At 39.1% G+C, this 27,565-nt stretch overlaps 1 protein-coding gene across 5 annotated transcripts in view; it reads left to right on the plus strand.

Annotated features, from left to right (window-relative positions):
- Positions 1 to 26,878, plus strand: part of taok3a (TAO kinase 3a) — a 111,296-nt gene extending 84,418 nt beyond the window's left edge. For all 5 annotated transcript variants that reach the window (XM_073065452.1, XM_073065453.1, XM_073065451.1 and 2 more), the window contains 7 exons: positions 4,964 to 5,200; positions 7,419 to 7,547; positions 8,343 to 8,546; positions 10,729 to 10,968; positions 16,469 to 16,681; positions 21,856 to 22,038; positions 25,816 to 26,878. In XM_073065452.1, coding sequence (XP_072921553.1) covers positions 4,964 to 5,200; positions 7,419 to 7,547; positions 8,343 to 8,546; positions 10,729 to 10,968; positions 16,469 to 16,681; positions 21,856 to 22,038; positions 25,816 to 25,977 — 1,368 coding nt within the window. In that variant the 3' untranslated portion in view covers positions 25,978 to 26,878. The remainder of the gene's footprint in view (positions 1 to 4,963; positions 5,201 to 7,418; positions 7,548 to 8,342; positions 8,547 to 10,728; positions 10,969 to 16,468; positions 16,682 to 21,855; positions 22,039 to 25,815) is intronic.
- Positions 26,879 to 27,565: the final 687 nt, after the last annotated feature.

Genomic DNA, 27,565 nt, shown 5'->3' on the forward strand with positions numbered 1-27,565 from the left:
GTTCACTTGTTGAAACCTGAAAGTAGTGATTTTACAGTATTTTGGCTAGAACTGAGAAGATGTTGACAGGAGGTTAGCTTCTTGTTGGTTAGAAGTAGTTTGGAATATATGTCTTTTTGAAAACATGATTTCCATGTACACGTGCAAAAATAACTTGTGGAGTAGATTAGTTTCTATACCTACAGCACAATACAGGCCCTTCAGCCCACAAAGTTGTGCTGAACATATCTCTACCTTAGAAATTACTAGGCTTACCAATAGCCCTCTATTTTACTAAGCTCCATGTACCTGTCTAAAAGTCTCTTAAAAGACCCAATCATATCCACTTCCACCACCGTTGCTGGCAGCTCATTCCACGCACTCACCACTCTCTGAGTAAAAAAACTTACCCCTGACATCTCCTCTGTGCCTCCTCCCCAGCACCTTAAACCTGTGTCCTCTTGTGGCAACCATTTCAGCTCTAGGAAAAAGCTTCTAACAATCCACACGATCAATGCCTCTCTCATCATCTTATACACCTCTATCAGGTCACCTCTCATCCTCCGTTGCTCCAAGGAGAAAAGGCCGAGTTCCTCAACCTATTCTCATAAGGCATGCTCCCCAATCCAGGCAACATCCTTGTAAATCTCCTCTGCACCCTTTCTATGGCTTCCACATCCTTCCTGTAGTGAGGTGACCAGAACTGAGCACAGTACTCCAAGTGGGGTCTGACCAAGGTCCTACATAGTGGCAACATTACCTCTTGGCTCCTAAATTCAGTTCCATGATTGATAAAAGCCAATACACCGTACGCCTTCTTAAGCACAGCGTCAACCTACGCAGCTGCTCATTTTTCTCTTTTAGTTTCATTTAGTTCAAGAGTCATGGATTGCTTGTTAGTTTTTAGTGCAGTTAACATCTGAAGCAGTTGTAAGATCAAAGTACTTTAAATAGGGAACAACAAATTATACATGGCATCACAAGTCAGGTGAGGGAATAATATTCTTCAAAAAACATGTTAGTTTCATTTTTCCAAAGCAGTTATTAGCAGTATTTTTACTTTGTAATGTTTGTGGAGCAGATCTTTAGGACAATGAAAAGTAGCTAAGTAGCCATGACTCATTTGAAAGTACAAGTAGAATCATGAGCACAGAGGAAGTCATTGGCCATCAAGCCCATGTCAGCTCTCTATAGACTAGCCCAATCAGTGCCCTTCCCTAATAGATCCTCATAGCCTCGTATGTTTATCTCTCTAATGTGCAAACCAATTTTTTTATTTCATTGATCATCCTTACTTCTACCACTGCTATAGGTTGCAGACACCAGGTTGTTACCACTTGTTGCAATTTTAAAAATTGTTCTGGACATTCCATTGGTACTCTCTGCCAAATCTATGTCCTCCAGTATTTTACCATCATACAAACTTTGCTTTTGTCCACTTATTTAAGACTATCATAACCTTGTACACCTCTTTAAAATTGCCCCTTGACTTCCTTCCCATTAATAAAACTGCCACTGTCTTCAGCCTGCCCTGTGGCTAAAAGAACTTCATTCTTGGAAATATTCTGGCAAATCTTTCTGTCAATTAAGGACATCCACATTCTCTCTAAGGAGTGGTGACCAAGATTGGCGCAGCTAGAGTTTTGTAAAGGTTCAGATTGCCTCTCTGATTCTGTATTCTGTTTATTAGGCAATATCCCATAAGCTCTGCTAAATCACTTTCAATGTATTCATCAAACTTCAAAGGTCCACGTACATATATCATTGCTCCTTTGTTCCTGCATATTATCTAGAACCATGCCATTAAATCTGTATTGTCTCTGTCTGTACTTTATGCAAAATATCTTGGGTTGGACAGCTCTATCTTTGCAATAGCTGCCTCCTCACTTGGTACTGATGCCTGTGTCCCTATCAGTCCTAATGTGTGTCCTAGCTTTACATTGATAATACTTGCCTTTCCATTTTGACTCTTGTTAGCCAGCAGTGAATATAGATGATTTAAAGTTCTAATCTTGAAAGCATAACCATAGATTCGCAGTGCTGCTGATCCGTAATTTTCCATTAGTACTCCTGGATATCCTGCAGCCTTTATGAGCTGTCCTTTATCCCTGAAGGGAGCCAACACACCATACCTAAATCAGAAGATGGCAGGTTCACTTTCCATTTTAGGTATTGTAGCAACCAAAACTAATTTGATGTTCCAGTGCAATAATAGGGTGCTCCACTTTCATGGGTTTATTTACTAGCATGAAAGGTCACTACTGTTAAAACATTAGAGTGCAAAAAGTCAATGATATTTTGAAGAAACAAATTTCTCTACCCGAACAAATTATGTATTTCCAAAGCATCTTGGATAGCCATGATAGACACTACGTGCACAAGTCTTGACCTTTTTAGTTATATGTCATTAGATGAAATGTCATTGGCCTTTGCTGTAAGCAGGTGTAACGCTTGCAACACATACAAAATGCGGGAGGAACTCAGCGGTATCCATGGAGAGGAATAAAAAGTCAATGTTTCAGGCCAAGACTCAGTTTGAAACGCCAACTGTCTGTTCCACTTCATGGATGCTGTCTGACCTGCTGAGTTCCTCCAGCGCTTTGTGTGTTCCTCAAGATTACCAACATCTGCAGAATATCTTGTGTTTACAATTAGCACTTTCAATCTAGGAACTATTTGCACAAAATCTAACTGAAGGTAACGTAACAGAAGAAAATCAAAAATCTATAGCTACTATATTTAAACTTACTGCAGTGCATATTGGGGGAAAAAAGCAAAATACTGTAAGCATGAAAATGCTCAGTGAAGATGAAAAACCAGCTTAAAGCTTTTGGTCAGTGACTTTCATCAGAACTCATGAACTTTATTGGCTCGTGATGTAGTGGCATCTACACCAGACTCCCAAGGCAAGTAGTTTAGGGTTTGAATCGACCAGCTTCTTACACGCTTTACATCCAAGCTGGGTTGAGCATCAAGCTAGCAACTTGGCCTCATAATAAAAACAGACAAATGCTCAAAAAACGGCAAGGTTGCCACCGGGTTCACCACAAGGCAGAGACAGGAACGACAACATGAATTTTAGTAGAAAGTCATTGTTAATTCAGCTTCTCGCTGCTCAGATGCTGAATATTTCCAATAAATTCTGTTTTACTGCAGTTTAATGTTGTTTGATTTTATCTTTGTGTGGAAGAATATTTATACAGTGGTGGCCTCAAACTAGAAACAAATTGATAAATTTATTTTTTTTATCATTCATATATTGGATATGGGCCAGGCTGATATTTTCCAGTATTTACTGCCCATTTCCAATTGCCATTGAGAAGGTGGTATTGTTCTGTTCACTTCAACTGTTCCAGCTAGATAAGATATTCCCCAGTGCAGCAGGTCAAAATGAAAATTCTATGACTATGGCATAGTCTGGATGGTGATTGTCCTTATATTTGTGCTCTTAAAAGTGATTCAGAGCTTTGAGACATACTGTTTAAGAAATCATGGTAATTTGTCACATTACATTTTATAAATGATGGAAGCAACAAAATGTCTAGTAGTAGAGGGAGTGAATGTTTAAGATGGTAGATGGAGTGTTAATTAAGTGGGTTGCTTTGTACTGGACATTGTTGAGTTTGTGTGAGTGTTCTAAGAACTGTTGCTAACTACCTTATAGATTGGAGAAAGTTATTGGGGAGATGGCGAGCGAGTCGACTTTCACAGAATATCCAGCCTCTGACCTGCTTGTGGTTGATCCAATTATGTCATTGGTTAGTAGCCACCTCCTTTGATCATGCCATGGATTGTTTAGGGGAGGTGGTTAGAATATCCCATATTCAAGGTTGTTGTCTAGGACTTGCATGGCATGATTGTTACTTTTCATTTACTAGCTCAGTGTAAATGTTGTCCTGTCATGCTTTGTGCAGTTGTGAACAGTTTTTTTTTGAGGGCCACAAATGAATGCATGTCATCAGTTATTGGGTTGGGGCAGGATAAAGTCAGCGATGAAACAACTAAAATTGTTTGTGTCTGCAACAATGCTGCATGGAAATTCTCCAGCAGTGTTTCAGAATGTCTTAATTACAGCTACCCCATTGGCTTTTTGTTGTTTGAGATACGACTCCATCCTTTGGAGCATTCTCAGATGATTTACATTGAACAATTTTACCTGAGCACCCAAATGCCACAGTCAGTGATGTTTAAGATCACTGGAATTCAGCCATTCTGTCCTTGTTTTGACCAAGGCTGCAACAAGGCCTGGTGGCAAAAAGTCTTCTAGAGTCTAGAATATGCATCAATGAGTACGTTATTGGAAACTAATTCAACACCTTCCATTATTTGGCTGATGATTGAGAGGAAGTTGAGATAATTTTCCTGGATTAGGTTTATTCTATATTTTATATGAGTATGATATGCCTGCAAGATTTTCTGCTTTTGCCCAGATAAATGAACACATTCAGTAGAAACACTTGAATTAATGTAAAATGTCTTGACAGCTTCAGACCGACATGGGGATTAAGGACAAAGAACCTAGCAATAATCTTATATGTCAAGATTACCCTTTTAATAAAACAAAACAAAAATTATTGGTCCTTATCTTCCTCTTAAGTGTAGCTGTCAGTCAATCAAGTCAAACACTCTGAAGGATCTTCAACGCTGCAGGCTTATTGAATGATTTGATGTGAAGAGAAAACTTCATAAATCGATCTGTCCGAAATCTGTTAATAACCTGGCAGACCAGTAATAACTAAGCATATCAACACTTATCATTATAAGTCTTGTATATCAAAGATGGCGATGATAGTAATCAAACTGCAATGCACGTTTTTGCAGTTTGCGGAACTAACTTAATTGTGCATGTTCAGTTTTTATGAAATAACTATTAAATAGTACATCTGAACTAGAAATGTTCCATTTTAATAGCCCTATTTTTCTTAATTTTAATATCATTGTAATACTGGTCATCTTAATTTCATGATTTTATTCTTGCTACCAGGTTACAAGACAGATCCATGAGCATGAACAGGAAAACGAATTACGTGAACAGATGTCGGGCTACAAGCGGATGCGAAGGCAGCACCAGAAGCAGCTGATGGCTTTAGAGAATAAGTTGAAGGCTGAGATGGATGAACATCGTCTAAGATTGGAGAAGGAAGTGGAAACTCAGTGTAACAATGCATCCATTGAGCTGGAGAAGCTGGCAAAAAAACAACAGATTTCCATGGAAAAGGAGGTAAAACGGAAAAAAAGGGAATCTGATGAAAGATCAATATAAAATTAGTCCTAGAGGAGGAGGCAGAGCCATATAAATACACATTTAGAAACTATGGACTATTTAGGTTATAATACTTGGTACTGCATTGATTGGTTTCCAAAGGGTGATGTTCAGTCTACAGTAGCAGTAAAAGGTGAAAAGGGATGGGTAGAATGAAGAGAATATCAGTTATAGAGTGAGACTGAGTAATTTTAATGTGGCTGTAAAATGGCCAATTATGCTGCTTTGTCTTTGCAATGTGTTGCTAAAAAGTGCCATTTTGGCCAGACTATACAAATAAAAGCAAAGGAAAAAAAACTGGCCAAAATAATGACTTGTTGAAAGAGACAGCTCTGATATAGATATAAAGACTGAATTAGCAGAAGTTGGAGAATTTGATAGTCTCAAAGGCAGCAACATGCCAAATGATGATTGAGTTCCTCAAAATTGCATTGTTGTCTGTACCCAGAGAATTGTCCTGCACCATTACCTCTCGAGTTTCCCTTGGGTCTTTCCTTGGAACACACAGATTTCTTGTGTTGCTACCTGGCAACATCACACAACATGTCTCCATCTCATCTCAATAAATAATTTCTTGGGATGTCCCAGTTTTCTCTGATTTGTGGCACTTATTGTCAAACTTCCAACTTTGAAAGAGCAAAAATTTCCACCAACTAAATGCTGCACGATTCCAATATAATCACTCCAACACTGGAACGACATTTTAAGATCCCTTGGCCTTGAGCTCTAAAATTCTACCCTTTATGTGATGCTCATTAAAATCTAAAATTGAATTGACTTTATTACTTACATCCTTCATGTACGTGAGGAGTAAAAATCTTTATGCTATGTAAAGTTTTCAGTTTTTGATCACTTCCCTTGATTTGCCTCAATGGTGAACTTGTATGTAAAACACTCATGTATTTGTTGAATTACTGTATCAGTAATCAAGGAATCAGTTTGGTTCACATCTGAATCATGAAACTGGCATTTATTTTAACACACTTTTTATTTCAATTTAAAATCAAGGTCTTTAATTGGCTAGAGTTCTAGCTCTGGATGCCCTTTTCCCCTCAAAGGATAATGACTCATCTGTGCTCAATGAATATTCTCTTTTAAGGCCTTTTATTGTTCATTTATTATTTTTTTTCTGCTAATCTCAGATTCCAGTCCCATCTGGGTCAGATCCCTTTGCATATCATTGAAATTATTTTTTTGTTCAATATTTTCACTTAAGTTCCATTTTTTTCTGCATCTACTGCGAACAGAATGTTTGGATTACCCCTACACATTTCTCCAATTTTGTGCTCTACAATTAGCTTCAATTGTTTATTTTTTGTTTCCCTAATGCTGCAAATGTGTATGCTAATAATTTCTCAGGAGTACTTCTTCCTTCTTGGCCCTTGCAGTCTTTTAATTAACAGTGGAATTGTTGAAGGCACCTGCTGTCTAAAGTTTTGGCACCTTTCTGAAATTTTCTAATACAATCACTCTTCCATCTGCTTCCCATTATTTTGAGGCCTGAAAAATAACTTCTCTATTCTTCGACTGCATTCATATTAATCTCTTTTGATTTTCAAGCATGTTGCTCTGTATCTGGGAATATGCTACATCAAGTTCCCATTCCTACTTTGAGCCTGATGTCTATTTTTTTCTTTAAATAATCTCTGGGGCTACATGCAACAAAACTCATCAACCAAGTTTACCCCTCTGCAGATTTGCAAAATGCTCAAGTTTTCTTTGCATCTCTCCGCTTTCTATTCCTTCTTATTTCTAAATTTTATTTTTGTTGCTTTCCTAATGCAATGCCAGCTTGAATCTACTCTCAGATCATTACCATATTGCCCTTCCTCTAGCTAAAGCTGGTAATTAAATTCAATTTAAAGACTCTGCTATTAATTTAAAATAACTAATTATCTATCTTTAAAAATTTAATCCAGCTGAACTTAAATTTGCCAAAAAAAAAGACTCATTTGTGCATATTTCATATATTTGGTCAAATTATTGGGCAGATTCTTGAGCAGTGTGCATTGAGTTTGAGTTCTTATTTTATATGACCTAAAACTTACAGGTTTTTTTGTGTGCTGAGAACATTATTAAATGTAGATTAAACATTGAAGTGGCTAAATAGGATTCTGCTATCGTAGTTTCATAGCTGTTGCCCTTTGCAACTGAATATGAACTTTGCTTCTTTCAGATGAAGATAGCAGCACAGGATGAGAAAAAAACACAACAACAAATTGCAGCCCAACAGAAAAAGGAACTGACCATGTTCTTAGACTGTCAGAAGCACCAGTACAAACTTTGTAAGGAAAAAATTAAAGAGGTAAGTATGAATAGGGGAACATGATTTGGGATGGGAGGGGGCGCTGGGTTGAGTAAGTCACTATTTTGCAAAACAAAATTGCATTTATTTTCATGCAGAACTTGAAGCGTAAAGTAATCTTGAAAGGGTCTGAAAAAACGCTCTACATGACATTCATTTTAGATTTGTCTAAGGTTCATGGTTCAAGAGCTGAGATACTGCAAATCATCATTGACCTAATTCAGAGGAATTATTTGAATTTTCTCTCCTGTGATAGAATCAGAAATTTAGTGTGCATATTGGGCAAACAGATTATTTGGGTTAATTTCAATTCCTATCTTTAAGCATTTTCATTTCTCTTCTCAAGTAATATCATCTCAACCACATTCCAGCCCTTTTCCACCACGTATGTAGCCAAAGAGGATGGTAAATGATGAATGGCTATATCTTCCTATGCATCTTTTAAAGGCTTTGGTTTTTATTCAAGGCTGGGGATCTCAAAATTTGAATATACTAGACAACTTAATATATTCCCTCAACTTTTGTTTATCACTACCATTTCTTCACACTCTTTTCCCTTAATGATAGCATCTATATCATTCCCGTTTTCTGTGAAGCCATGGAAAGTACTCATTCAGACATTTACCCGTCTTCAGCTTCTACACTCATATTGTCACTTTGGCCTCTAATAAGGCATGTTCTGGTATCCTCTTTCGCTATGTATTTATATCTTAGTGGTTTCTTTGATTTTTATCGATATATTTTACACACCCACTCAGCCTCCTTAATTTTATCTGTGCAATTTTTCTACTCCAGGAGATGAATGAAGATCACAGTACACCAAAGAAGGAAAAGCAAGAGCGATTGTCCAGGCACAAGGAAAACCTTCAACGCACACAGGCAGAAGAAGAATCACAACTTCTTGGCCGCCAACGATTACAATATGATCGAAACTGTCGAGAGCTTAAGCGTAGGTTGTTGATCATGCGACATAATTTGGAGCAGGAGCATCTACGTGAGGTAAAATAGAAGAGAAATCAGACCTGTGTATATGTGAATCTAATCATTTAATACCTTTTGCTTTAAAATAGAGGCGTCAGTGTTAATCAGAAAAGCAAAACTTTCTCTGCTCTTTCTCTCTGCTGTCTTCACACCATTCTGTTCATGAAAGGAAATTTTATTTAATTTTTAGTTCCAAACAGGTTTTTTTAAATACACTTAATGACCACATTATTAAGTACACCTGCTTATTAATGTAAATATCTAATCAACCAGTCATGTGGCAGCAACTCAGTACATAAAAACATATAGACATGGTTAAAAGCTTCAGTTATTGTTCAGACCCATCATCAGAATGGAGAGGAAGTATGATCTAAGAGACTTTGATGTGGAATGGTTGGTGTTGCCAGATGAGGCGGTTTGAGTATCTCAAAAACTGCTGATATCTGAATTTTCACGTACAATAGTCTCTTAGAATTTACAGTGAATGGTGCATTAAAAAACATCCAGTGGAAAGAAGTTCTGTAGGCAAAAATGCTTTGTTAATAAGAGGTCAGAGGAGAATGGCCAGACTGATTCAAGTTGACATGAAGTTGACAGTAACTCCAGTAACCATGCATTGCAAATTGGTGTGCAGAAGAGCATCTCTGAATACATAACATGTTGAACCTTGAAGTGTTTGGGCTACAGTAGCAGAAGATCATACCTAATACAGTGGCCACTGAGTGTATATGGTATTCAAGATTTGTGAACAAAATGTAGTTTTAAAGGACTGAAGATGCATGTCAATAACCGCCATTCACCTTTATTTAGGCAGGTCTCACACCTGTGCAGATATGCCGAGACTAGAATATGCTGAGTGACAGATGCCAGTGGACTAATAGTTGCAAGTGTGTCTGTCACCCTAGTGTCATCAGTTCCCACTGTCCTGGGATTGTCCAGCATTATTCTGGGAAATCTTAACTGTGCCATCCCAATCTTGCCAGATAGTTATAGAGGTTATCAGCACTGAAACAGGCTGTTGCCAACCATTCTTTCTGTCCAAGTCAGTCCCATTTACCCACATCCCTCCAAGTCTTTTCTATCCAAGTACCTGTTAAATGTTGGTAATGCATCTGCCTCAACTACTTCCTCTGGTAGCTCACTCTCTGGATGGAAAAAGTTCCCCTCAGGTTGCTATTAATTTTTGACCATTCCACACTAAATCTAGGCCTTCTAATGATTCCCAGCTTGCTCAGCCTCTCTCCATAATCAGCCCCCTGCATCCTGGCAACACCCTTGTAAATCTTCTCTGCACTCTTTCCAGCTCAATGATACAATTCCTATAGCAAGTGACCAAAACTGAAAATTAATATTCGAAATGTGGCCTCACCAGTGTCTTGTATAACTGCAATTAACATCCCATCATCTGTGATCAATGCTTTGATTGATGAGGACCAGTAAGCCAGAAGCTGCCTTCAGCACCTTGTTCTACCTGTGGCATCACTTTCCAGGAATGATGTACTTGTTCTGCAAGTTCTCTCCACTACAGCATTCTCCAGGGTCCAGTTGTTGACTGTGAATGTCTTACCCAGTTGATCATGATCCTTCTGTAAATCTAAAAACCATCTTCACTGTCAGTGACACCATCTGTTTCAGTCTCATCTGCAGACTTGCTAACCATGTTTTGTACATTCTCATCCAGATCATTTCTATAGATGACAAACAGCAATGGGCCAAACACTGACCCCTTGGAAACAAAAAATAATATTCCATTATCACCTTCACCTTCCTTTCAAGCCAATTGTACATTCGATGAGCTAGCTCTCTTTGAATGCCAAACAATCTAACTTTTCACTTTTCTACCCCACCCCCTCCTCCTTTGCAACTTGTTTTCTAATTTTTCCTAGTTTCAATGAAAAGTAGTCTAAATTATTCTATCCATGGATGTTGTCTGAGCTGCTGAGTATTTTCCAGCATTTTTTCCTTTCTTTTTATTTCAAATGTCTGCCACCTGCAGTTTTTATTTTCTTGTTTATATGAATTTTACCTCTGATATTGATTGTAATTTGTGTATTTAAATTGTCATCATAAAGCAGATGTACTAATTGTGTTGCTGACAAAATATGAAACTGTGACAGTTGTTCAAGAACATCATTCAGTTGCTGAAATTATTTCAGAGCAGATGAAATATAATCATTTAATATCACTGTCTACATTGTAGGAAGTGAATAAGAAGCAAACGCAGAAGGAGATGGAACACGCCATGTTAATTCGACATGACGAGTCCACGCAAGAACTGGAGTTCCGACAGCTGAACATGCTGCAGAAGTTGAGGATTGATCTAATCCGCTTGCAGCATCAGACTGAGCTGGAGAATCAAAGGGAATATAATACACGGCGAGAACGAGAATTACATCGAAAACATGTCTTAGAACTCCGACAGCAGCCAAAGAGTCTGAAGGTATGGAATGCACCTTAGAGTTATATCATTCTTAATAAATCCCAAAGAGATGTTTTGGGTGAGCAGAAATGGTGGAGAGTTCATAAGAGAGATGGTGATGTAAGGCTGATTAATACTGGTTGCTGGTTTTGGATCTTTGTTTATTCATTTAGAGGCGCAGCATGGTAACAAGCCCTTCTGGCCCATGAGCCAGTGCCACCCAAAAACATGCAAATGACTTAGATAGGCTTGGGTGGGAAAAAAAATGGAGAGTGAGGTGGGAGATGAGGGTTAGATTGATCTTGAAGTAGGTTAGAATTAGCACAACATTATGGGCTGAAGGGCCTGTAGAGTGCTGTATTGTTCTATGTTCGCTGTTCTGTACTACACTAGACCAATGGAATCATAAGACCATTTGACTCCAAGACATAGGAGTAGAATTAGGCCACTTGGCCCACTGAGTCTGCTCCGCCAGTCCATCATGGCTTATTCATTATCCCTCTCAACCCCATTTTCCCACCTTCTCCCCATAACCTTTGATGCCCTAATTGCGCAAGAACTTCTCAAACTCTGATTTAAATATACTCAATGACTTGGCCTCCATTAGCGCCCGTGGCAATGAATTCTACAGATCCACCACAGTCTGATTTTTCATTTCTGTTTTAAATGGATCTCCCTCTATTCTGAGGCTGTGTCCTCTGGTCCGAGACTCATCTACTATAGGAAACATCTTCTACATATCTGCTTTCACATACACAAACTTTCAATATTCGATAGTTTTCAGTGAGATCCCCCCCCCCCCAACCATTCTTTTATACTCCAGTAAGTACAGGCCTAGAGCCATCAAAAACTTTTCATCTGATAACCCTTTCATTCCCAGAATCATTCTCATGTACCTCCTATGGGCACTGTCCAATGCCAGCACATCTTTTCTTAGACAAGGGACGCAAAACTGCTCTCAATACTTCTATCTGCAGTCCGACCAATACCTTATAAAGCTTCAGCATCACATCCTTGCTCTTATTTTCTACTCCTCTCTAAATGAATGCTAACATTGCATTTACCTTTATTACCAACTCAACCCTGTGCAGCGATTTTTCTCTCCATTTAGAAATATTCTGTGCCTTTATTCCTTCTACCAAAGTGCATGACTATACACTTCCCCCACACTATATTCCATCTGCCGCTTCTTTGCCCATTTTCACAATCTGTCCAATTCCTCCTTCAGACTCCCAGCTTCCTCAACACTACCTATTCCTCTACCTATCTTTGTATCGTCTGCAAATTTGGCCACAAAGCCATCAATTCTGTCATCCAAGTCATTGAGGTCTAACGTGAAAAAAGTGGTCCCAGTATCGACCTTTGCGGAACACCACTAGTTGGTGGCAGTCAACCAGAATAGGTCCCCTTTGTTCCAACTCTTCAACTCCTGCAATTATTCAGTCTTCTATCCATGCCAGAATCTTCCCTGTAATACCATGGGCTCTTTTTAAGCAGCCACACGTGAAATATCCTGTCAAACGCCTTCAGAAAATCCAGGTTAATGACATCTACTGACTCGCATTTGTCTATCTTACTTGTTATTTCCTCAAAGAATTCCAACAGATCTGTCAGGCTAGATTTCTCCTGACTTTGTCCTACATTATCATGCACCTCCAAATACCCAGAAGCCTCATCCTTAATAATGGACTCCCAACATCTTCTCACCACTGTGTCAGGCTAGTTAGCTTATAATTTCTTCTGCCTCTGTCCCTTCTTAAAAAAAAAGTGAAGTAACATTTTAAATTTTCCAGTCCTCTGGAACCATTGCAGAACCTAGTGATTGTTGAAAGATCATTACCATTGCCTCCACAATCTCTTCAGCTATCTCTTTCTGAAACATGGGGTGTATTCTTTCTGGCTCAGGTGACTTATCTAACTTTGGACCTTTCAGTTTTTCAAGTATCTTCTCCATAGTAATAGCAATGGCACTCACTTCTACCCCCTGACACACTAAAATTTTTGGCATACTGCTAGTGTCTTCCATTGAGAAGACCGGTGTAAAATACTTGTAGTCCATCCGTCATTTCTACTTCCCTTTTACGGAATTGATAGTATTGCATTTTCCTATACCTTGCTATGATTAGAGTATGATCAGGCAGCCCACTAAAAGCAGTCCAATGAATACAAATGCTATTATGTGTTGATTATGTGGTCAATACCTAAGGACAAATAAAAGAAAAGTATCATAAATAATAGTACTTTTTGTTACTTCCCAGTCTTTTTGACAGTTTCCCACCATTCCATCCCCTACCTGACTCCCATCTACCATTAACTCCTTACCCCCTCACCTTCTTTCCACTGGCTGTTTCCCCACTACTCCCTTCTGTCCAGATGAAGGGCCTTAGCCAAAAACATCACCATCCATGTTTTTGCCTGACCTACTAAGTTCAAATACATTTTATTATCAACTACTACTACTACTACTACTACGTCGACTCAGGCCTCGGGGCCGGCATCAGGCACAATGACGGACTCTCCACTCTCCCCTCTCCCTCATCAGTGTGTTCAATTCATCTATATTAGCTGCACCATTATCTTCAAAGTATGTATAAATTATACAACCTTGAGATTAGTCTGGTTACAAGCAGCCACAAAGCAAGAAACCTGAAAAAATCCAATTTAAAAAAAAAAGTTCCTCAGCAGCTCACATTTGGCTTTAGACCCCAGCACCTGCAGTCTCCTGTGTCTGCAGCTACTTTTTGTTGTCCAACTTCTGTAAATTGAAGGGAACCAGTGAAGTCTTTTGGATGATGAGATGATAGTAATGTCAAAGTTATTTAAAATGAAGGAAGTCTGAAATCAGTAGAAACTCCAAAAGTCAGTGATAAAATGCTTCATGAAATTATTACAGTAAACTAGAGCTTGAGGGATTTAATGTAATATCACCTTGATGAGTCTACACACAGTCTCTTTGAAGTATTGTAAAGATTTACAGAATAACGGGAACTGGTTTAGCAAGTGAAGAGAGATTGAGTTTACAAGCTCAGTATTCCTCAGAATTTGAACCAGAAAAGATGAAGATCATTGAATATTTTAAATGGGCTGAACTGTGTAATGCTGGAAGGATGCTGCTTTTACATAGGGTGCCCAAAACCAAGGTTTTAGGTCTGGGAAGAAGACTTTTTTCCCAACATAGAACACTATGAAATAATACAGACCTTTCAGCCCAAGATATTGTGCCAGCTTTTTAACCTATTCCAAGATCAATCTACCCTTCCCTTGCACATAGCCCACCATTTTTCTTTCATTCATGCACCTATCTAAGAGTCTTAAATGTCTCTATCACTTCTTGCAGCAGTCTGTTCTATGCATTTACCACTCTGTTTTTAAAAAAAATTACCGCTTCTGACATCCCCCTACACTTTCCTGCAATCATCTTATAAGCATGTCCTCTCACATTAGCCATTGCCACTCTGGGGGAGAAAAGAAATGGCTATCCACTCTATCTGTGTCTCTTATCATATGTGCCTCTATCAAGTCACCTTTCAAACTCCTTCATTCCAAAGAGAAAAGCCATAGCTCACTCAAACTTTCCTCATAAGATATGTTCTGTAATCCAGGCAGCAACCTGATAGATCTCCTCTGCACCCTCTCTAAAGCTTCCACATCCTTACTAGTCACTCAGAAGGATGTGAATCTTTGGACTTCTCCACTTCAGGATGGTGAGATGAGTTGTATTTACAAGATTGGTACTTTTTCAGATTCTAAGGGAGTGGCAGAGAATGCTCTAATAGCCAAGTGTCTTGTTCTTATTTCTTCTGAGATATTTTATGACCATGAATTAGTAAACTTTTTAGGAAGACAGTTACAGTGATGTTGTTTGTATGATACTGGGACCTAAGGCATCCAAATCTCATGCCCTGAATTAATATGAATTAGCTTAAGGAAGATCAGTGAGTTGAATTTACTCGGAGGCAGTTTAAATAGATGTATTTTAAAGGGGGTACAGGAATGAGGCATTCTGAAGTTAAATGTACATGGGTCAAATCTGTGATCGGTGAGTCCTGGGGTCAAGGCTCAAAGGTCAAACCCATGAACAGCAAGTTCTGGGGTCAAGGTCCGAAAGTCAAACCCATGATTGGCAAGTCCTGGGATCATGGCCTGAAGGTTGAAAATACTGGGACAACTTGTCCAGAGGGCAGAGGGCCACTCTCTGAGAGCCTGGGGCCAAGGACTGTAGGCAGCATTTCCTGGGGTTGGAAGCCAACCCCAGTGAGTAGGAGGGTAGGTAAAGGGCGACACTTGCAGGTTGCCCCAGCACATCCTTGGGTGAATTGGTTATTAACACAAACAACTTGTTTCACTGTATGTTTCAATGTACATTTGATAAATAAACCTGAATCTGAATAAGTCTTTAAACATGTCAAATATAATTGTGTTGCAAATATAGTGGTGCAGTGATTAAATTACCAAAATGGTAACTCAGTCTTGCACTAAAATCCAGAGACAAGATTTCAAATCCAACTTGGCCTCTGGAATTTAAATTCAGTTAATAAAGCCTAGAAGAGCCTTGGTAATGATGACCTCAAAACTATTGTATTTTCTTGCAAATCCCCAGAGATGTTTTGAATAACCTGTATATCCACATAGATATATTCTTCATGAAGAAAAGCACTATTTCTGAATGTGTTAATTTAATGTGAGTCATTTACATAAGCAGCAAGTTGCAGTAGTTGAAAGGCAAAAGATTGCGGGTGCTGGAAATTCAAAATAAAACAGAATTATTCAGGCAGGTTAAATGTCATATGTGGTAGGAGAAAGAGTATCAATGTTTCAAGTCGATGAATGTGAAACATAACTAGGAAAGATTAGCATCAGTTTTAAGCTGCAAGGAAGAGCAAGAGTTGGAGAGAACAAAGAATGTCAGTGACAGTGTAGAAAGCAAAAATGACTGATGGCACAAAAGGTTTTGGAATCTGAGACTAGGTGAAGGCCACTGATCTGTAAAGAGGGAATGTAGCTAGAAATTGAATGTGAACAGAAGAGGAAGAAGAACGATGCCAAAATGGTAGAATATGCACTACTGCAGTTGTCAGAAATTGAAAATAATTGAGGCTGCTTGAAATATCCAGCAGGTTAGGCAGCGTCCCTCGAGAGACAAAAAACTGAGTTAACACTAAAGGTTGATGATTTTTCATCTGAACTATCCCAACCTTTCCTGCCTATCAGAACTGCACAATACTAATGAAAGATAACCCAAATTTGTTCTCTCTCAACACTTGCTAACTGAGTTGCTGGGCATTTGTGCTTCTGTTTCTTTTTAATAATTGTAGGATTATAGTCCCAAATTGCATTTTGGGCCATTGTTTATCTTTTGCGATATCTGAAATTTAGTGAGTACATTTTTAGTGAATGTAGTTTTCTGCCCAAAATGCAGGATGTAGTATATTGTTCTGTTTAATAAAAGTCAATTTTCTAAGCATATTTATCTTCAAAACAGCTTTTGCCTAACATGATCTTCCCTTGTGATTGTGCACAGGCCATGGAGTTACAGATAAAAAAGCAATTCCAAGACACGTGTAAAGTCCAAACAAAGCAGTACAAAGCACTGAGGAACCACCAGCTGGAGGTAACTCCAAAAAGTGACCACAAAATGGTCCTAAAAGCACTTAAGGAGGAACAGACACGGAAACTGGCAATCCTAGCAGAACAGTATGAGCAAAGTATCAATGAGATGATGGCCTCGCAGGCGGTATGTGTTCCATTTTTGATATTGCTTCAGTAGAATTACATCACATTAAATATAATTTATTACGTGCTTTAAGAGTCAATATCTGATCTTTGGCCTTAATCCAGTGGCTTTTTAGTGAAGTTGCTTGTGCAATTATATAAAGGTTCAAAGCTTAATTTTATTATTAAAGTATGTATGCAGAACACAACTCTGAGATTTGTCTTCTCCAGATAGCCATAAAATACAGAAAAACCATGGAAGTTGTTGAGGGCCCCTCCACACAAAAAAGAAAAAGAGACAAAACTTGCAAACCCCAAACTCCCCCCACCCCTAAATCTCTCCCTCTCTCACACAAAAACTAGCAGATAGCCTACCCAGACAAAGCAGCTAAAACATCAAACCCCTAACCCCAAAATTCCTCCCATGCAAAAAAAGCGACAATAACATCAAACACCCAACTCTAAAAAAAATTAACATATCGCCCACCTGCCAGTTGGCAACAGGAAAGAAGACACAGAAGAATTGAAGGAGACAAATATAAACTACTGTCAATGTTGAAATTACATCTCGGAAGTTTGAAAACATCCTCTGTCAGCATCGAGGAGAGCAATGGCTCAAACTCAGTCCCTCTGTGGAAACTTTATCTGCCAAGAAGTGGCCTCCTGACATCTAGCCTGACACAGCCTTTTGACTCCCTGGCCCAATCTGTTAAGAGTGTCCACCGGCTGGCCTCCACATTCACCTCGATGTTTCAGTCTTCCTCAATGCTTCAATCAGCAAGAAATGGAGTCAGTCATGGCCCTGCACTCCGTCTCTTGTCTCCTATCCAGGACAGCTCATGCTCGTGGTCCTCACCTGGAATTTACTCGGGGACAGCAGAGCACTTGATCACTCAATTGAACTACAAACTGTAGATCACAGGCTCTAACAGTTTCTGAAACACAATTAAGATTAAAAAAAAAGAGTAAGTAAAAGACATAGAAAAGTTGAAATAATTGACTACCTGGAAGATGTTGCCTGAGGAATCATTGTTCACTGGCACCATCCTGACCAAGAATAAAGAGCTTTAAAAGACATGATGATGAACACTTAAAATTTTGTTATCCAGTGTTTGCCTTTGCAATGTGATAACAGAAAATTACTGACTACATGCTAATTTGTGCAATTAATTTACCCATTTTGATACTTTGGCCACCATTTTTTAATAAACATAGAAAAATATAAATCTAATGTGTCTTTAAATTATTTTAGTGATGAATTGATGAAATCTACTTAAAATAGAAATCGTAATTTAAGGTGGATAAATCACCTGGCCTAGGTGGAATACATTCTTGCGTACTGATGGAAGTTACAGTGAAAATAGTAGACCTATTGAGCATAATCTTTCAAACATCTGTAGATAAGGAGCAATGCTTTTGGACGAAGAAGTATAGATGGTACTTCCTTGCCCAAGGAGGTTGTATTGACAAACCCAGCAAATGTGGGCTGTATTCCGATGATGTTGCATTTGTGATAATGAACCAATCAGCATTGAAGCCCATTGAATAAAGGGGGCAGAGCAGCATGGATAGAAAATTGATCGGTAACAGGAAACACGACAGAACGAAAGGGTTACTTTGCATTTCAGAAGGTAGTATGCAGTGGTATTCTTGTGGGGGGGGGGGGGGGTCGGTACTTTGTTGTATGTGCAGTCCCCAAGTTACGAACATCCGAATTGCGAACAACTCATACTTACAAACTGAGGAAGGAGGATGCCATCTGCCATTTTAAGTCGGATCGTGATGCCGTCTGCCATTTTAAGTCGTTGCCGTTGACACTGTGTTGAGTGTGCAACTTTGTATTTGGCTTAAGTTTTTCTTAGCAAGATTCACCTTGATTCCCCCCCCCCCTTCTGGTTGGCTGGTGGTACAGTGAGATCAGTGCCAGGCTCGAGAACGGAGGTTCCCGAGTTTGATCCAGTGACAGACCGCTCCCGAGTGCGCTCTCCATCTGTGCCGGGTTGATGTCGAGCTCGCAACTCGACCTCGTAAATAACAACACTGCCACCTTCAGTTTAAATTCCCAAGTGGAATATTGTGGAGGATCAAATGCTCAAACCTAGCACAGCTCCCACTTGTCCCGTTTAACCTGTCTCAGTGAGGTGGAATTTAGGACCCGGGGAATTCAGTGCAGTGGTCCTTGGGACCCAGTGGAGCTCGGGACCTGCCGCCCACAGTGTTTCTGTTCTGTTGACGGGAAGCGATCACGATTGAAAATAAAGTGGAAATACTAAAGCGATTGGAAAGAAGTGAAACGTCATCGGTCATTGGAAAAGTGTTAGGCTACAGTCAGTCAATGATCAGAACAATTTCAAAGGATAAAGTGAGAATAATGGAGCATGTGAAAGGCCCTGCCCCGATGAAAGCTACAATTATTACTAAGCAACGCAGTGGTTTAATTATTGAAATACATACGTTTCTTAAGTGTTTTATATGTATAGAAAGGTAAAATATATACTGTACTATATACTAAGACAAACCTTTGACTAACTGACGCTAAATAATACCGGATGTACTTGTTCCGACTTGCGTACAAATCCGACTTAAAGACGGACTCGGGAATGGAACTCGTTCGTAACCTGGGAACTACCTGTATCAGTAACTTGGATTTGATATAACAAAGCACGGTAGTGCAATAAACAACATAGTAGTCGATTTCAAGTAAATGCACAAGTTAAAGGAGAGATGAAATTTGCAACAGTGAAGTGCAGTATGTTACAATTTAACAGGAAGAACAAGAAAAGGTAAGAGGCTACATGAGGTAGTTCTCAAAAAGGCTGTAAAAACGTGCATCTGCAGTTGCAAGAAAAAGTTTGCGACCCCTTTGTAATTAACTAGCGTTCTGCATTAATTACTCAAAGTTACTCAATTACTCATCTAAGTTGCAATAATAGGCAAAAACAATTTATCTAAACTAATAACACACAAAAAATTGTACTTTCATGTCTTTATTGAACATATTGTTTAGTCATTCACAGTCCAGGCTGGAAAAAGTATGTGAGCCCTTGTATTTAATAACTGGTAGAACCTCTTGGGGCAGCAATAACTCCACCATACGTTTTCTGTAGCTGCAGATCAGACTTGTATAATGGTGAAGAGGAATCTTGGACATATAAAAGTGTTTCAGTTCAGCAATATTTCTGGGATACCTTGTATGAACAGCCCTTTTCAGGTCATGCCACAGCATCTCAATTGGGTTAAGGTCTGGACTCTGACTAGTCTGTTGTGGATTTACTCTTGTGTTTTGGATCATTGTCTTGTTGCATCATCAAACTTTTATTAAGCTTTAGATGACAAACCACTATCCTGACATTCTCCTGTAAAATGTCTTGATACAATTTTGAATTCATTGTTCCCTCAACAATTGTAAGTTGGCCAGGGTCTGAGGCAGCATAGGAGCCCTAAACCATGATGCTCCTTCCACCATGCTTCACAGTTGGGTTAAGGTTTTGGTGTTGGTGTGCAGTGCCTTCATTCCTCCAAGCATAGTGGTATGCATTTCTGCCAAAAAAAAGGTCAACTTTTGTCTCACCTACCCACAGGACATTGTCTCAGAAGTGTTGTGGAACATCCAGGTGGACTTTGAGATATGCAGCAATGTTTTTTTTGGTACAACAGTTGTTTCCTCTAGTGTCCTTCCATGAACACATCTCTTGTTCATTTTTTTTTCATAGTGGAGACATCAATAGAAACTTTAACAAGTTCTAGAGATTTCTGCAGGTCTTTTGCTGTTACTCTTGGATTCTTTCTCACCTCCTTCAGCATTGCCCATTGTGCTCTTGGTGTGATCTTAGCAGTACACCCACTCCTAGGGAGAGTAGCAACAGTACTGAATTTCCTCCATTTGCAAACAATTTCTCTTACTGTGCACTGAAGAACACTCAGGTCTTGTATGCTTTTGTAGCCTTTTCTAGCTTCATGCATATCTACAGTTCTTCTTCTAAGGCCCTCAAAATTGTTTTGATTGAGGCATGGTGCACATAGATCTTTCTTGAGAAAAGCAGGCTGTCAGTAACCTGACTTTGTGTGCCTTTTTTATAGGGCAGAGCACCTCTACAACCCACACCTTCAATCTCATCACATTGATTAGAACACCAGACTCCAAATACCTTTTGTAGAAGGCATTACCCCAGAGGTTCACATACTTTTTTTGAACCTAGACTGATTTAAATGGTGTACTCAGTATTGATGAGAAGTCCAATTGTTGTGTGTTTTTAATTTAAGTAGATTGTGGTTGTCCATTATTGTGGCTTAGATGAAGATCAGACCACATTTTATGAGTAAATAATGTGGGGAACCAGGTTCGCAAACTGTTTTTACAGCAGTATCTGCTTAAATTGTTGGCTGGACATTTGTGGTGCTGAGAGTCATAAATGGAGCCATAAAAAGGTCAGAGCAAGGAAATCAATGTGAACCTTTGAGAAACTGATGTGGAGTATTTTGTTTGATTTTAGGCATCACACCTTAGGAAAGATGAATGCTCCAGAGAAGGTAGAGGAAAGATTTGCTGAGTATTTGCAGTAATAAGGGACTTTTGCAACATGAACAAACTACATAGATGGAAATGATTGAAATTAAATCTGGTAGAAGAATTTAAACTCATGAAGTGATACAGACAGTAGAGAGAGTTTCCTTTAAAGGAACTTGAATATAAAATGAAGGTGATTAGAAAAAGGGGGCTTGGGGGAAACAAACTACACAGCGGGTGGTCGGAATTTAGAATGTACTGACAGGAGAAAGAGAGGAGATAGATTCAGATGTGCAATTAAAAGAGAATTGGCCAAATACCTGAATGGAAAAGGAATGCAGGGAGAGGACAGATCTAGGAGGAGCTAGATGACTCTTGTGTGCCGTCATAGACTATTAAGTTAAATATCTGTACTCTTGTGTTATAATTTCTGTGATCCTCTGAAATCAGAGCGTCTACCCCAATACAGTATTATTATTTATGTACCTCAGCAATAATTCAGTACAGATTAATGAGCTTCTTAGTTTATGTTACTTCAATAGTCAAAAGACTGCATTTGATAATGGCTTCTGGATTTGCCCCAATCTCCCTAGAGATCTAATCTACTAATGAGGTTGAAACCAAATGTATCTTATTCTAGAAATTTATGGAGGATTGCAATAATACTGACTTATTTTTGTTTTAAATAGTTACGACTAGATGAGGCTCAGGAAGCAGAGTGCCAAGCCCTGAAACATCAGCTTCAGCAGGAAATGGAGCTTCTCAATGCCTACCAGAGTAAAATTAAAATGCAAACTGAAGCACAGCATGAGCGAGAGCTTCAGAAACTGGAGCAATTGGTGTCATTGCGCAGAGCACGTCTTGAACAAAAGGTCAGTTTAAATCAAAATTATAGTAGCAATTTAACAAATACTTTATTAATCAATATAGACTAATTTATATTTATGGAATATTATAATTTTAAAACTTTTTTGTGCATTAAACAGCACTGCAAGATTGATTAGATTCTCGATAAGCAGAAGCTTGCCATAGCTTCAGAGAGTTAGGCTCTATGATTCTGTTTGAAACCATGTCATTATTCCCTAGACTATTATGTGAATAATGACAACTTGGGTTATGTACTTAATAGCTTCATGGAGCTTAACAAAAAGAAATTATATTTGGATTCTGAAAAATTTACCACTGAGCATCTATGTTAAGGAAAATGTGGAACATTGAAGGGAAAGGGGAAGAAGAGCTACACTGTGGTGGTAGGGGAACGAACAGGAGGCTCTGTGGGCGAGAATGAGATTCCCGGATGGTATGTTGCCTCCCGGGTGCAGGGTCCAGGATATCTTGGATCGAGTCCTCAGCATTCTTAAATGGGAGGGTGAACAGCCAGAAACCGTGGTCCAGTGATAAGTGTTAGACAACTGACAAGGTTCTGCATAGGGACTTGGGTGCTAAGTCAAAGGGCAGGACCTCCAGGGCTGTGATCTCAGGATTGCTACCCGTGCCACGTGCTAGTCAGGCTAGAACTAGGAAGATTATACAGTTTAATATGTGGCCAAGGAGCTGGTGTAGGAGGGAGGGCATAAGAAATTTGGATCATTGGGCTCTCTTCCAGGGAAGCTGGGACATGTACAGAAGGGATGGTTTGCACCTGAACTGGAAGGGACTAATATCCTAGCGGGAAGGTTTGTTAATGCTGCATGGTGGGGTTTAAACTAGAGTTGCAGGGGGATGGGAACCAGAGTGCCAGAACAGTTACTGGAGAGGTTGTGGAGGCAGATGTTGGTAAGACCTCAGACAAAGTCAGGAATCGAAAAGGATGAGTACAGGACTGAAGGTGTTGTATGGATAAGGTAGATGAGCTTGCAGGGCAGTTGCAGATTGGCACGTATGGTATTGTAGGCATCATGGAATTGTGGCTGAAAGATTATAGCTGGGAGCTTTATGTCCAAGGAAACACATTGTATTGAAAGGATAGGCAGAAGGGGTGGCTCTGTTGGTTTAAAAAAAATAGAAATGAAATCAATAGAAACAGGTGATTATAGAGTCGAAAGGTGTTGAATCATTGTGGATAGAGCTAAGGAACTGCAAGGGTAAAAAGACCCTGATCTGAGTTGTATACAGACCCCAAAACAGTAGTAAAGATGTGGCCTACAAATTACACCAGTAGAAAGAAAATGCATGCCAAAAGGACAATGTTACAATAGTCATGGGGGCTTCAATATGCAGGTAGATTGTGAAAATCATGTGGTGTTGGAGTACAGGAGGGAGAATTTCTAGAGTGCCTATGGGATGGCTTTTTAGAGCAGTACGTGGTTGAGCCCACCAGAGAATCAGCTATTCTGGATTGGGTGTCATGCAATGAACTGGAATAGAGATCTTAAGGTAAAAAAAAACCCTTAGGGGAAAGTGATCATAATATGGTCAAATTCACCCTGAAATTTGAGAAGGAGAAACGAAAGTCAGATGTGTCAGTATTAAAGTGGAGTAAGAAGAATAACAGAGCCATGAGAGAGGAGTTGGCCAGAAGTGATTGAAAAAGAACACTGACAGGGATGATGGCAAAGCAGCAACGGCTGGAATTTCTGGATGCAGTTTTGAAGGCAGAGGATATATACATCCCAAAGAGGAATAAGTATTCTAAAGGCAAGATGACGTAACCATGGCCGACAAAAGGTTAAAGCCAAATATAATAGAGCAAAAGTTCATGGGAAGTTAGAAGATTGGGAAGTTTTTAAAAATCAACAGAAAGCAACTTGAAAAGTTATTAAGAAGGTAAAGATGAAATACGAAAGTAAGCTAGCCAATAATATTAAACAGCATACCAGAAGTTTTTTTCGATACATAAAGTCTAAAAGAGAGGTGAGAGTGGATATTGCACCATTGGAAAACAATGCTGGAGAAGAAGTAATAGGGGACAAGGAAATGGCAGATGATGGCATCAATCTTCACTGTGAAAAACGCTGGCAGTATGGTGGAAGTTCCCAGTGTCAGGAGTCACAAATTGTGTGAGGTTACCATAACTGGACAGAAGCTTCTTGGGAAACTGAAAGGTCTGAAGGTAGACCAGTCACCTGGACCTGATGGTGTATATCCCAGGGCTCTGAAAGAGGTGGCTGAAGAGATTGTGGAGGCATTAGTAATGATCTTTCAAGAATCACTAGATTCTGGAATGGTTCCAGAGGAATGGAAAATTGCAAATGTCACTCCACTCGTGAAGAGGGGAGAGAGGCAGAAGAAAAGAATCTTTAGCCCAGTTAGTCTAATCTCAGTATTGGAGTCGATTATTAAGGATGAGGTCTCAGGGTACTGTATTTGGAGGCACTTGATTTAAAAAAAAGGGCTGTGGCCAGCAAGGTTTCCTCAAGGGAAAATCTTGCCTGACAAATCTGTTGGAATTCTTTGAAGAAATAACAAACAGGATAGACAAAGGAGATTTGGTTGACATTGTGCACTTTGATTTTCAGAAGGCTTTTGACAAGGTGCCACACATGAGGCTGCTTAACAAGCTACAAGCCCATGGTATTACAGAGAAGATTCTAGCTTGGATAAAGCAGTGGCTGATTGGCAAGGGGCAGAGAGTAGGAATGAAGGGAGCCTCTTCAGGCTGGCTACTGGTGAATTGTGTATTCCACGGGGGTCTGTGTTGAGACCAATTCTTTTTACATCATATGTCAGTGATTTGGATGATGGAATTGATGACTTTGTTGCAAAGTTTGCAGATGATATGAAGGTAGGTGGAGGAGCAGGTAGTTTTGAGGAAGTAGAGAGGCTACAGAAGGAATTAGACATATTAGGAGAAAGAGCAAAGAAGTAGTAGATGGAATATAGAGTTGGCAAGTGCATGGTCATGCATTTTAGTGGAAGAAATGAAAGGGTTGACTACTTTCTAAACTGAGGTGCAAAGGTACTTGGGAGTCTTTGTGCAGGATTTCCTAAAGGTTACTTTTCAGGTTGAGTCTGTGGTGTGGAAGGCAAATGCAATGTTAGCATTCATTTCAAGTAGACTAGAATATAAAAATAAGGTTATAATGTTGAAACTTTATAAAGCACTGCTGAGACCTCACTTGGAGTATTGTGAGCAGATTTGGGCCCCTTATCTTAGAAAGGATGTGATGAAACTGGAGAGGGTTCAAAGGAGGTTCACAAAAATGATTCCAGCATTGAATGGCTTGTCATATAAAGAGCTTTTGATGGCTCTGGACATGTATTCACTGGAATTCAAAAGAGTGAGAGATGGCTTCATTGAAACCTATCGAATAGTGAAGGGCCTATCCAATCTATTGAGTGGATTTGGAGAGGATATTTCCTATGGTGAGAGCGTCTAAGACCAGAGGACATGGCCTTAGAATTGAGAGTGTCCTTTTAGGATAGAAAGGAGGAGGAATTTCTTTTACAGAGGGTGGTGAATCTGGAATTCTTTGCCTCAGGCAGCTGTTGAGGTCAAGTCTTTATGTATATTTAAAGCAGAGGTTGATAGATTCTTGATTGATCAGGGTGGGCATTAAAGGATACGGAGAGAAGGCAGGAGATTGGGGCAGAGAGGAAAATTGGATCGACCATGATGGAATGGTGGAGCAGAGGCGATGGGCCAAATGGCCTAATTCCGCTCCTATATCTTATGGTCTTATAATAACTATATACTTGGTTATTTCAAGATTGAAGAGGAACTTGCTGCACTTCAGAAAGAACGGACTGAGAGAATACGAAATTTATTGGAAAAACGAGAGCGTGAACTTGAAAACTTTGATATGGAAACCCTCAGACTTGGGTTTGGAAATCTTGTTACGCCGGACTATCCGAAGGAAGACTATAGATGAAAAACTATGCCATAAATCTTGCCCAGGTATCTTAATCATGGGCTTACTTAGTGAGGGCAGACATCACCTCTGGACTAGTGCCTGTACAGTCCTTAAATTTCCTTGTAATCAGGGCCCCATTGTTAATGTTGAAAAGAACACTGACCATTTGTTGGTCACCTTTTAAAATGACACAGTATTGATATATGTGCAATCATACTTTTTGTGAAATTGGAAAGCAGGATGTACATTGCTTATCATGCATTACAAATAATTTGTAAATCTGTGCAGAAAGACAAATGTTATTATCTGCAGCCTTATCTTACTCGCTGCTAGCTTTCTTTTGGTATTTATTCATCAGGAAATTTTATTAAGATTGAATAATTTGATACAAAAATTTGATGTACATGTTGATCATACAAAGTGCTTCTGGGAAATATATAAGAGTTTTAAAACATGCTGGCAAGGGTATCCTGACCCAGTGTTATATATATAAATATATAAATAAATCATTTTCTGCTATGGCAGAGAATGTGCATACTGTATGTGAATCCTGGGACCCAAGTAGCACAATAGGGCCAAGGCACTATCACACATATTGTATAGATGGAAATCAAGAGAGCTTTTACTTATTTTCATAAAGTATTTTAATGTTCCTCAAATTAATTTTTAAATATTTTTTTGTTTAGAGTATGGAGGCAAATCTGGTTTTCAGTGGGATCTTTTAATGGAATTTTCCATCTAAATCATAAATACCAAATCATAAATGTTGCTTAGTCATACTACAAGCTGTGTATTTTCTTACAGACAAACGAGTAAGATGCTTTACTATTGCATGCACCCCATTTTTTTCAGGTAAAATAGCATGACTGTCAAGGCAAAGGCTTTTAATCATATTTGTAAATAAAAGTGCTCATCACAATTTGTTGTGTTTTTTTAGCCAGTTGTACTAAAATCTGCAATCCTTTTCTTTTCAGCTTCAAGTGTTGTGGAAATGTTGAATGGGAACCCTTTATGAGCTAATTCTATTATCAAAATACTTGAAATGTTTGAATTTTAATTAAGCACATCATTGTTACTCAGATTTGGCATAGTTTTGCAGTGCTGTGTCTTGAAGATTGTGTGGCCCTTCATATGACTTAGCCCAATGGGATTAAGGGGAGAGAAGCTTTCATTTTTGTATTATTGATGCAACACGCACCCATGTTGATGTCACTGATGTTGTCTGGTCCTACGGGGGAAAGTGATTGTTTTCTGGATCCACAGCTGGTTAAGAGCTTGGTACATATGATTAACTCTGGGTCCCCTGTCCTACTTTGTGCATCGTGGCTAAATTTAAGTGGTTTAAATTGGAAAAACATTTTAAATGGCCTTTCCTGAAATAAACGTGCAATTTCTGCAGCTTTAATTGGTCTAATCAGTCTCAATCTGGTTTCTATTGGAGCTGAGAATTTTTAAAAACTTGCAAGTTGATCTTAAGCTTGTGTGTGTGACATTAATGAAATTTTGAAGTACTTTGGACTGTGAACTTGTGTAAACCAAGTTTGAGGTCATTTCATCTATTGAGAGTGAAAATATTACTTCCCAACTATTCCCACCATCACTTCCA

This window comes from Hemitrygon akajei, chromosome 14 (assembly GCF_048418815.1).
Source record: "Hemitrygon akajei chromosome 14, sHemAka1.3, whole genome shotgun sequence".
NCBI lineage: Eukaryota > Metazoa > Chordata > Chondrichthyes > Myliobatiformes > Dasyatidae > Hemitrygon > Hemitrygon akajei.